The 12,896-nt window shown below is 44.7% G+C and overlaps 1 protein-coding gene across 1 annotated transcript in view; it reads right to left on the bottom strand.

Moving 5' to 3' along the window:
* Positions 1-12,896, bottom strand: part of LOC145359671 (NT-3 growth factor receptor-like) — a 760,567-nt gene that overhangs the window by 15,091 nt on the left and 732,580 nt on the right. The window contains exon 14 of the mRNA XM_080214410.1: positions 7,863-8,103. Within this exon, the coding sequence (XP_080070536.1) occupies positions 7,863-8,103 (241 nt within the window). The remainder of the gene's footprint in view (positions 1-7,862; positions 8,104-12,896) is intronic.

Consider the following 12,896-nt stretch of genomic DNA (forward strand, 5'->3'; position numbering starts at 1 on the left):
TCATTAATCAGTTTGTAGGATGTGCAAGTACAATCTCCTTCAGAAACATTGTTAAACCTGAAGAAATTGGGTTGCATGTAATAGGTGATTGTTTAATCAAGGCTAACATTAATTTGAATAGAAGGGAGGTCAGAATGATGCCATAAGCCTAAATGATGCTTCACAAATCCCGACATACACAATTTAGTGTAAAGACGGACACCTTTCTCTTATCCTCAGTGCCTGCAGAATTTACATCAGTCGCATGGGAGACAGACTAACAGCTTCATCGTGGGAAGAGTAAGTAACATTGATGGGACTTGTGTTTCTGAATTGGTAATCAACAGTACAGCAATCTCAGAATTCAATGGAGTCTTTTTCCATTCGTTTCAAACTGTGGGGTCTTGTAACCTTCTCAAACAGCATGGCTAACTACATTACTGGCAGGTTTCTAAGAAAATAAAACATTTCTGACTGACTAGATTGAGAAACACAATCGTGTCACAACAATAGTCACTCCTCTCAATATTATCAACACCCTGGGGTCAGGAGGGTTTACCATTCACCAGAAACTAAACTGGGTTAACCTAACCAAAGAAATACTGGGGCTCCCAGAACAGATCAGAGGCTTAGCATTCTGTGGCAAGTAACTCAACTCCTGATTCACCAAAATTCTGTCCATCCACAACAAGGCACAAGTCAGGAGTGTGATGGAATACTCCCCACTTGGCTGGATAATTGCAGCTCCAACAGCACTCAAAAAGCTTGACACCATGCAGGATAAAGTAACTGCTTGATTCCACAAAGATTTACGCCTTCCATCACTGATGAACATTGGCAGCAGAGTGTACCATCCACAAGATGCACTGTAGCAACTCAACAAGGCTCCTTCGATAGCACCTTCCATGACCACTACCATTTAGAACAAGGAGGGCAGCAGCTACGGGGAGTATCACCACCTGGAGGTCCCTTCTAAATCACCTATCAAGTCACTCTGGGACGACATGGTGGCACAGTGGTGAGCACTCACAACACCAGAGACTTGGGTTTGATTCCCGGCTTGGGTCAACTGTTTGCACATTCTCCTTGTGTCTGCGTAGGTTTCATCCAGGTGCTCCGGTTTCCTCCCACTATCTGAAAAATGTCCTGGTTGGGTGCGTTGACCCGAACAGGCGCCATAGTGTGTGGTGATTAGGGGAATTTCACAGTAACTTCATTGCACTATTAATGTTAGCCTTACATGTGTCTAATAAATAAACTTTTTTTTTAACATCCTGACTTAGAAATATATTTCCTTTCCTTGACTGTGACTGGATCAAAATCCTGGAACTCTCTTTAAAGCATTTTGGAGCAGTGTGGTGGCATGGCACAGTGGTTAGCACTGTTGTCTCACAATGCCAGGGCCTGGGTTCAATTCCGGCCTCGGGTCACTATCTGTGTGGAGTTTGAACATTCTCCTTGTATCTGTGTGGGTTTTCTCCGGATGCTTTGGTTTCCTCCCACAGTCCTAAAGATGTGTTGATTGGCCATGCTAAATTACCCCCTTGTGTCAGGGGAATTAGGAGGGTAAAATATATGGGGTTAGAAGGATAGGGCATGGTTGGGATTGTTGTTGGTGCAGGATGGCCTCTTTCTACTCTGTAGGGATTCTTTGATTCTATTGCATGATGCTATGAGCACTGTGGGTGCACCTACACTTTGGGGACTGCCGCGGTTTAAGAAGGTAGCTCACTACCACCTTCTCAGGGGCAATTAGGGATGGGCAATAAATATTGGCCTCACCAGCGATGCTCCCATCCCATAAATGAACTTAAAAAAAAATAGGGTCCCCTCCTCTCCCCAGTAAGGACCCACCTTTCTTTCTGAGGCCTCCTGAACGGGGACATACAGGTTACTGCCCTATCAGGCAGTTTGATTTCTGTTCAGCAGGATTGGCCAGTCAATGCAACAATTTTAAACGTCAAACTATTTGGAATCATAGAATCCTACAGTGCAGAAGGAGGCCATTTGGCCCATTGAGTCTGCACCAACTACAATCCCACCCAGGCCCTATCTGCATAACCTCATGCATTTACCCCACTAGTCTCCCTAGGGACAATTTAGCATGCCCAATCCACCTAACCCGCACATAGAGTCATAATGTCATAGAGTCAAAGATGTTTACAGCATGGAAACAGGCCCTTCGGCCCAACTTGTCCATGCCACTCTTTTGTTTTAAACACCTAAGCTAGTCCCAGTTGCCCGCATTTGGCCTCACATCTTTGGATTGTGGGAGGAAACCGGAGCAGCCGGAGGAAACCCATGCCGCCACGGGGAGAATATGCAAACTCTGCACAGACAGTGACCCAAGCTGGGAACTGAACCTGGTTCCCTGGCGTTGTGAGGCAGCAGCGCCACTGTGCCACCCCCCAACGGAGCATGCCCATTAAGAGCACGATTGGGAGAAGATCCCCATCATGTGGAACTGGACTGAATTTTGGTTCACACTGCCCAAGTGAGTGCCCCAGACATGTCTGTATCGAGCTCCAATAGTTTCAGCCGGTGGTATTCGCCAAGCTTTTATTCTCCTGTTGCTGGGTGATTAGATTGAGGAGGAGGAAGGGCTCAAAGAGATTTCTAATGGGATTAGACTACTGTAAGGATTTTTCCAAGGTCTTAACTCTCACTGAATTAATTCACAGTTCAGCCTGCCATTTACCAAACAGGCAATCAGTGGCTGATGTGGCCATTCATAACCCTGGACTTCAAAGTGTCAATCTCGCCCTGACTGCAGAGCTCCTCAAATATGTAACAGCATTTTAAATTATTTGAAGAATAAATAAGATCAAACTCTGAAGAAATGAGCACTCGGGAACCCAAGGGACTTGGAGGCTCGAAACTCAATTCATTTGTACTGTGTTTGACACGTGATCGCAGCAACAGGTCTTTGTTTTGCGAAGGAGTGAGTTGCATTGTTAAATAAATCCTGGAATAATTAAATTTTCCTGAAGTAAATTACAATTGTGAAATGGTGTGGATCCCACATAGTATCAAACACCGTCTAATTGACTGTACAGCAACCAGCATGAGGCAAAGCCAAGAATTCACTACACTTGATTTGTTTAACTGAATACATCGTTCATGCCCCAGCGCTCCTGAGATTAAATGCTTCAATAATTAACTATCATTTAATTTTAGGGAAAGGGTTGTTAAGTGATATCCCAGTGATACATGATTTACAGACATCTTGATTCCTGGTTAAGTATTGGCAGGACCACTTAATCCAGCACTGAACAGGAATTACCTGGCACCATCCAGTCTGGCTTAATGCATCCGTACACCTAAAATAGAACAACGGCTTTAACGGCTCAAGATAAGGGATGGACTTTTTCGCCGATGGGATTTTCCACTCCTGCTGAAGTCAATGGACTTTTGAGTGGCCTTGTTTTCCAGCCCTGTTCCCCCATGACAGGGCTGTCAAATTCCATCCAAGGTTTGGATGGGATGGATATGGAGAATGTTTTCTCTTGTGGAGCATAACAAGAGGCCATTGTCGAATCCCTACAGTGCAGAAGGAAGCCATTCAGCCCATCGAGTATGCACAGACTCTCCAACAGAGCATCCCAGTCAAGCCCTATCTGCACAAGCCTATGTATTTACCCCACTAATCCCCCTAATCTACACATTTTGGGACACTAAGGGGCAATTTAGCATGGCCAATCCACCAAACCTGCACATTTTTGGATACTAATTTGCAATTTAACATTCCCAATCCAGCGAACCTGCACATCTTCAGACACTAAGGGGCAATTTAGCATGGCCAATCCATTTAACCTGCACCTCTTGGGACACTAAGGGGCAATTTAACATGGCGAATCCACCTAACCTGTACGTCTTTGGATACTAAGAGGCAACTTTTCATGGTTAATCAACCTAACCCGCACATCTTTGGACTGTGGGAGGAAACCAGAACACCCAGAGGAAACCCACACAGACACAGAGAGAACATGCAAACTCCATAAGACAATGACACGAGTCGGAATTGAAGCTAGGTCCCTGGCGCTGTGCTAACTACTTGCCAGTATAAGACAGTCACTAAAAATAGGGAATTCAGAAGAATGCTCTTTACCCAAAGCATTGTGAGAATGTGGAACTCGCTCCCCCAGGGAGTGGTTGAAGCAAATATTATAGATGTATTTAAGATGAAGCAAGACAAGCATATAAGGGAGAAGGCAGAGAGAGTTATGATGGTAGATTGCAATGAGGAAAGGTAGTGGAGGCTTAGATGGAGCATAAACACCCATGAGCATTAGGTAGACAAAATAGTTTGTTATTGTGTTGTAAATCCAGTGTAATCCAATACAGGAATAGAAATAAAAGCAAAACATTACAGATGCTGGAAATCTAAAATAAAAACAGAAAGTTTTGGGAAAACTCAGCAGATCTGGCAGCATCTGTGGGGACAGAAACAGTTAACATTTTGTGTCCATATGGCCTGTCTACAATCTGTTAACTGTGTTTCTCTCTCCACAGATACTGCCAGATCTGCTGAGTTTATCCAGTATTTTATTAAAGAATAGGAACATCTGCAATGAAAAATGTTAGCTTTTTTTTCCAAATTATACATTTACAAAGTCTCTGGGCGGTACAGTGGCACTGTGGTTAGCACTGCTGTCTCACAGCGTCAGGGACCCGGGTTCAATTCCAGTCTTGGGTCACTGTTTGTGTGGAGTTTGCATGTTCTCCCCGTGTCTGCGTGGGTTTCCTCTGGGCGCTCTGGTTTCCTCCCACTGTCCAAAGATATGCAGGTTGGCCATGCTAAATTGCCCCTTAATATCCTGGGATGTGGAGGTTAGAGGGATTAGCGGGGTAAATATGTGGGGTTACGGGGATAGGCCCTGGGTGGGATTGTTGGCGGTGCAGACTCGATGGGCCGAATGGTCTTCTTCAGCACTGTAGGGTTTCTGCAAATTATCGAAAATTGGGAGGTGGCTTCCATAACATCCAACAATGTTAAATAAGACATTGATACTTCTTCCAGCACAGAGGACCAGAGGACCTGTTGACACAGCCGGATGTTATGGAAGCCACCTCCCGGTTTTCGACAGTTTGTGGAGAATTTGTACGTGAATAATTTGAAAATTAAAGCTAATGTTTTTTCATGCAGATGTTCCAATGCTGAATGGAAGGGACCTTGTGCCAACTGTAGTGGCCAAATCCCATTTGTCAGTATCTCACAAGCACTACTGTACAGTTTCCCTAGAGTTTAACGTTGATGCAGTTAGATAGATCCCGCCGTAGGGAATGTTTTTTGGAGAAATCCGAACTTCCTGGTGAAAATGAATAATGAGTGCTTCTGAAATGGAAATGGAGAGTTCGACATTCGAATACTGAAAAGGCACCTTCCCTGTAGGAATCTGTACTGAATGTGGCACCTAACCTGAAATCATGCAAGGGCAATAATGGTTGACATTTATATTGTGTTTTTAATGTAGATAAACATCCCGAGGCTCCTCGTAGAGACACAGTTAAAAACAAAATGCCCAAGCAAAGGAGGAGTTATTAGGAATGGTGAGGTCACACAGTTAAGGAAGGATGCGCAAAAAGTTTGCTGCTGTTTACTCCGGTCAGGTCTCATGGTCCTGCCGATGGCGCACCCCAGCCATGGGAAGGGTGTGTACAATGGGAAGCCCCATTGACAATGGCGGGACCATGAGATTCCGCTGCCAGCAAGTGGCACGCTGTTTACCGCCACGTCCTGTGAAACACACCGGGGAGAGGTCCGATGTGAGGTGGGCACAGAGTTTTCAGGAGGGAATTCAAGACATGGGCTTGGTGGCTACGGGCACACCTGAGAACTGTGGGGCGATGAGATGACCCTTTGTAATTTCCCCCACTCCTTTAATTCTGCTCACTCCAAATTTTCCATCACCCCGGGGGGATGCACTGGAGGCTAGAATCGGGGTGATGGAAAGTTTGGAGTGGGCAGGGTTGTAGGAGTGGAGGAAGTTACAAAGATCGATTGCTAAACACAAGGATGAGAATTTTAACCAGGGAACTGGGAGCCCACGTGTGTCAGTGAAGATAGAACTAATGGGCTAGTGGGACTTGGGCATGACTCTTTGGGTGTGCGCACTTGGCAGACTCAGAAGAGGATGTGGAATGCGTTCCAGGCCACAGTTGATCCCAAAACATAATTTCATAGAATCGACAGTGCAGGGGAAAGCCATTTGGCCCATCGAGCCTGCACAGACAATAATCCCACCCAGACCTGTCCTCTCCCCATGACCCCACATATTCACCCCCCTCCCAATTCCCCGACATCAAGGGGCAATCTATCATGATCAATCGACCTAACCTGCACATATTTGGGCTGTGAGAGGAAACTGGAGCACCTGGAGGAAACCCACGCAGACACGGGGAGAATGGTTTCATGCTGGTTGGCCAATAATGTGCAGCCAAAGTGAAATGCACACTGGGAAAGGCTCAGCACTCCTGAGGAGGATGGGAAAATGCTGTGCGCTGAGAAAAGGGGGGATGTCCAGGTTGCTGCTTCTAATGTGTTGCTCCAGAGTGACAGACGCTGTGAAGCTTACTCAAGGAGGTGCAGACCTGTGCAAAATAATCTAAAAATGATGCAAAGAATACCTCAGCTGTAAACACAAGCTTCGGCGCCCCTCAGCTCCCCTCCTCCCAGACACCTTCAGAAATTTTATTTCAGCTTGGACATTTCATCCTGTCCTGGATTGAGGTTGCAGCTAAAACCTAAAGGCCACCTGACCAATCGGCCCACTCGCAAAACTGTACAGGCAAAGAGTTAATATAAGATGTTGTCCAATTGGCTGGTTAATGGACGACATTGCCTGCTTGTGTGCTGGTGACCAACTCATGTGCGCGGTTGCCAACCGACAATATTGGACACCATCCTGCAAGATTTCACCCGCTCTCGGATGCGCGCAATGTAAGGTTCTGGGAGGATACCAGCATCAGGATCTTGAATGGCCTGGAGCTCACACAGCCCAGGCCACCTGAAGATGACAAGCGCACGGATAAGGGTTTCAGCAGCAGACAGAATTTAGTAGAGGCAGCGGTAGTCAACAGTATAGAGGTGAAAGTGGGCTGTCGTTGTGATGGAGAGAATGTGCAGTCAGAACCTCAGCTCAGGGCAGGAGAGGAAGTGGAGATTGCAATCAGCCTGGTCAGGAAAGAGGATGGAATCAATTTGTCCCAGAGCTTAAGATAATGACTTTGGTCTTTCCAATGTTTAAGTGAGGAAATTACCCCTCAGTCAAGACTGGGTTGAACAAGTGAATTAAAAAAGACTATTGATGACCATGAAGTACTGCTGTCTCACAGCATCGGGATTCGATTCCCAGCTTGGGTCACTGTCTATATGGAGTCTGCATGTTCTCCCCGTGTCAGCGTGGGTTTCCTCCCACAGTCTGAAAGACGTGCTGGTAAGGTGCTGAATTCTTCCTCAGTGTACCCGAACAGGCACTGGAGTGTGGCGATTAAGGGATTTTCACAGTAACTTCATTGCAGTGTTAATGTAAATCTACTTGTGACTAATAAATAAACTTTAAATCATTGTCGATTGTGAAAAAACCCACCTGGTTCACTAACATTCTTTAGGCAAGGAAATCTGTTGTCTTTCCCTGGTCTGACCTACCTGTGACTCCAGAGCCACACAGCAATGTGGTTGACTCTCAAATGCCCTCTGAACTGGAGAGCAGTTAAGGACGGGCAATAAGGATGGCCCAGCCAGTGATGTCCATATCCCATAAAAATGAATAAATAAAAAAAGTAATTTGGAGCCATTAATAAATGATGCACCTACCTTTACCTTCCAGAGATAATAAAGGAGCTAATTATTGTATATAATCTGTTGTCAATCAGGAACCTACCCTGTAATAATCCGTACTGTAGACATCTCTTGACATTCCGAAATCTCCAATTTTAACCTGCACGTTCCCTCCGACCAGGCAGTTGCGGGTGGCCAGGTCCCTGTGAACAAAGTGTTGCGAGGCCAGGTACACCATGCCGGACGCGATCTGTGTGGCGATGTTTAACATCTGCGAGATGGTCATCTCCCCCTTCAGTCGCGGTTGTCCATCCACCAGGATCATTGCGTCCGGACCACGAGCCCTGGAAAACCGACAGAGGGCAGTCACTGAGGCAGGGTAATCATGCAAATCAGAGTCTCAGATGGAAATCCGACTGCCCCAAACAGATTGGGTTTTGCAAAAATAATCAGAATTGAACAAGATAATCCCGCAGGCAGACTAATCCAAAATGCACAGCTGGGACAGGATTACTTCTCGGAGATTAGAATTCGCATCAGGCATTTCCCTGTCTGATCTTTCTCCCACCACCCAGATATATACACGGTTTTATCATTTTAAACCTTAATTTTATCAAAATGTTAAATGCTGAGGAATGAAAGACACAATCTCCTATTCCAAGCACCCAGTGCTAGCATCAGACACTCCCAGTTTAATTACAGTAAAGATTAGATAGAAAGTAAAGTTCCTCTACACTGTCCAGCCAAGCGCCCCCAGTTCAAAGGCAGTGTAAGCAGAATAAGACTCCACGCACCCTCTCCTCCCCACCGATGTGCCTCATGTAAAGCCTCAGTCGGACTCCTTGCTCCATTTAGTTTCCCTGTAAAATATTCCTTCTTCACTTCTGTAATGACCTCAGTGAGGGGCATGGGGTTCACTTCCTGGAGTATGAGCTCCTTGATTGAGGCAATGATTGCCTGCCCAATCAGGGAATTCCACCTGTGTATATAATGAGGAGTGTCAGGGTTACTGGCATTCCAGATTCTGACTTTGTACCAGCACGGTGGCACAGTGGTTGGCACTGCTGCCTCACGGCGCCAGGGATCTGGGTTTGATTCCCGGCTTGGGTCACTGTCTGTGTGGAGTTTGCACTTTCTCCCCGTGTCTGCGTGGGTTTCCTCTGGATGCTTCAATTTTCTCCCACAGTCCAAAAGACATGTTGGTTAGGCGCACTGACTATGCTAAATTGTCCCTCTGTGTACCCAAACAGGTACCAGAGTGAGGCAACTCAGGAATTTTCACACTAACTTCATTGCAGTGTTAATGTAAGTCTACTTGTGACACTGATAATTAAACTTTAAACTGAAGAACCCCTAGGAGTGGAGATATGTTTGCAAATAAAGGGAAACTGGGGAAGGGACACTCTGAGCAGTTATTTCAAGCTCAAACCTTTTTGGCTCGTTGCAACCAGCAAGGCACAATTATGATCAAAACTCTCCAATCTTGCTGTCCTCTACAACAAATATATATTTGTTACCAAGTGTTAACCATATTAAAGAAGCTTTTTTCCAATTTATACCAATCAACCTGACAACTCAAAAAATGTCCATGTGATGTTCAGGATCATGTTTCCTGGCATTTCAGTCAAAATGAGTTTTGAAAGCAGTCATTTAAAAACAGGGTCCCATCAAGAACTCCTGACTCTTCTTCTGCACATCATCACTTCCTTTGATGCTGCTATCCGTTGATAAATTTCCTTCATTCCATCTCTCTTCAGCCTCTTCCATTTCAGACACAGAATCAATCTCTTAGGCTACTGGCAGCCTCCCCTCATCAGCAGAACACTGATGTTTGGTACCTTGCTTGTAATATTAGATTGATGACTGGAATCATTGGATATGTTTTAATGGTGTAAATGCCACTGTATATACAGCTCCTTGATCTGTGGTAAATGTGTTGAGTGATACCATACGAATATCAGCATTTGCTTGATTTTTAGGCAGTTATATTGCCCACCAAGTGTATTAATAAGCATTACAGTCGACAAATCCCCAGGGCCAGATGGCCTACATCCCAGAAGGAGACAAGAGAGGAAATTGCTGGGCCTCTAACAGAAATCTTTGTTTCTTCGTTAGCCATAAGTGAAGTCCCAGAGGATTGGAGGATAGCGAATGTTGCCCCGTTATTTAAGTAGGTTAGCAAGGATAATCCCAGGTAATTATAGGCCAATGAACTTGATGTCAGCAATGGGGCGAAATTGTTGGAAAAAATTCTTAGGGATAGGATCAATACACATTTGGAACTGAATGGTTTTATTAGTGACAGATAGTATGGTTTTATAGGAGGGAGGTCACGTCTCACTAGTTTGATTGAGTTTTTTAGGGAGCTGATAAAAATGATTGATGAGGGAAGGGCTGTAGATGATGTCTACATGTAAACATTTGACAAAGCATTTGACAAGGTCCCTCAGTGCAAAAGATTAAATCATACAGGATCAAGGGTGAACTAACTAGATATATTCAGAACTGGCTTGGCCATACAAGACAGAAGGTAGCAGTGGAAGGGTGTTTTTCTGAATGGAGGTCTGTAGCTGGTGGTGATCTGCAGGGATCAGTGCTGGGACCTTTGTTATTTGTAATAGATATAAATGATTTGGAAGAAAAAGTAGCTGTTTGATTGGCAAGTTTGTGGATGATGTTAAGATTGCTGGAGATGCAGATAGTGATTGTCAGAGAATACAGCAGGATATAGATAGGCTGGAAAATTGGGCAGAGAAAAGCCAGATGAAATGCAAGGTGATGCATTTTGTTAGATCCAATTCAGGTGGGAGCTATAAAACAAATAGCAGAATCATCAGGAGCATAGACACACAAAGAGATCTGGGAATACAGGTCCACAGATTCTTAAAAGTGGCAGCACAGGTGGAAAAGGTGGTGAAGAAAGCATATGGCATACTTGCCTTCATTGGCCGGGGCATCGGGTATAGAAGTTGGCAAATTATGTTACAGTTATATAAAATGTTGGTTAGGCCACATTTGGAATACTGTGTCCAATTCCAGAAGGACATGGAGGCTTGGGAGGGAGTACAGAAAAGGTTTAGCAGGATGTTGCCTGGTATGGGGGACATTAGCTATAAGGGGAGATTAAATAAACTGGGGTTGTTCTCCGCGGAAAGTTGAAGACTGAGGGGCAACCTGATAGATGTTTATAAAATGATGAGGGGCATAGGTAAGGTGAATAGTTGGAAGCTTTTTCCAGGGCAGAAATGACAACTACAAGGGAGCACACATTCATGGTAAGCGGGGGAAGGTTCAATGGAGATGTGTGGAGGAAGTTTTTTACACAGGGGGTGGTGGGGGCCTGGAATGCACTGCCAAGTGAGGTGGTTGAGGCAGACATGTTAGTGACGTTTCAGACTTGTCTGGATAGACACATGAACAGGTGGGAGATAGAGGGATCCAGGCAGTTGGTCTAGATAGGACAATGTGATCGGTGCAGGCTTGGTGGACCGAAAAGCCTGTTCCTGTCCTGTACTGTTCTTTGTTCTTGTTATTATGTCTACAAGGATCAAGCTTTCACACAAAGTTATACAGACTCCAGAAAGCTTGCAGCAATGAAGTTGAGATTTCCCCATCGGTAAACTGATAGGTTTCCAGCAATTGCCCATCCCTTGGATCGTTGTTAACTACGTACACGACAGACTGGAAACCAGGACATAAGGGCTCCGGGGAATAACCAAACGTGTCTACCCAGGGGAAAAGGAAATAACAATCAAACACTAACTGCAAGCACATGAGTAGCAAAGGGGATAAAACCCCTCATGTTCGCACTGTAGGAAACAAAGCCCACATGCATTGCCCAGGGGAATTAAATCTACAATTTGAGCACTCGAGGGAATGAAATCCCTGATGGACATGCCTGAGGGGACAATACACTCAACAGAAATACCAGAAAGATAAATACCCACTGTCCTCATTTACTTATGTCTTTTTATGACATTTCTTTAACTGAAAAGGTTGCACTGAAGAATTGCCAAGAACAGGTTCTGATTAATTCCAACAATCCCCCTCCATTTTCAGATGTCAAAATGATCTTCTTGCAATATCTCTCAAACCCCTTCCAGGAAACACATCCAATTTTCTCTTAAGTCTTCAGTGATCCTTGTAAAGATCTCAGGATACTTCAAGATGAGCAAGGCCATTCAGTCCTTAATTCATCCATCTGGTTCCCCCTTAGTCCATCTAATTGTTTATGAAATGATTCCAGGGATTTTCCCTCCACCACATTATCTGGAAGTCCACTCCAAGCGTTGCTCAGTCTCTACATGAAGAGGAATTCCTGATATCCGCCCTTATCATTTTCTTTACTAGGGTTGATGTTACAAGTTACTCGTTGAACCCGGTGTCCTCTTATCCGACCTCCTTTGTTTATTAAAAATAGTGTTCCAAATTAATCTTTTCTGTGCTATTTATTACTTTAACAATTAATGAAATAATTCCTCAGAGGCTGGGGCCCCTTCCCCAGATTCTCATTATTTACAAACTTATCTCCACTTTGAAAAGTGCTTCAGGTACAAAGTCAGAATCCGGTGTGCCAGTAAACCTGATACTCCTCAATATATACAGAGCATAGAACAGAACAGCACAGGAATAGACCCTTCAGCCCACGATATTGTGCTGAACATGGCACCAAATTAAACTAATTCCTTCTGCCTGCTTTTGGTCCAATTCTTTGTATATTCATGTATTTATTTACAAGCCTCTTAAATGCCCCTATTGTATCTGTCTCCACCACAAACTCTAGCAGAATGTTCCAGACACCTACCATTCTCTGTGTAAAAGACTTGCCCCTCACATCCCTTTGAACATTTCCGCTCTCATCTTAAGTGCATGCTCCCTAGGATTAGACATTTCAACTCTGGAAAAAAGATTCTGACTGTCACCCTTATTTATGCCTTTCATAATTCAATACATTTCTCTCAGGTCTCCCCTCAGCCTCCGCTGCTCCAGAGAAAACAATCCAAGTTTGTCCAGCTTCTCCTTATAGCTCTGACCCTCTAATCCAGGAAGCATCCTGGTAAATCTCCTCTACACCCTCTGCAAAGCCTCCACATTCTTCCTGTAATGTGGTGACCAAAATTGAATGCAATACTCTAAG

Source organism: Carcharhinus amblyrhynchos, chromosome 28 (genome assembly GCF_965287045.1).
Source record: "Carcharhinus amblyrhynchos chromosome 28, sCarAmb.v2.hapA, whole genome shotgun sequence".
NCBI classification, from domain to species: Eukaryota; Metazoa; Chordata; class Chondrichthyes; order Carcharhiniformes; family Carcharhinidae; genus Carcharhinus; species Carcharhinus amblyrhynchos.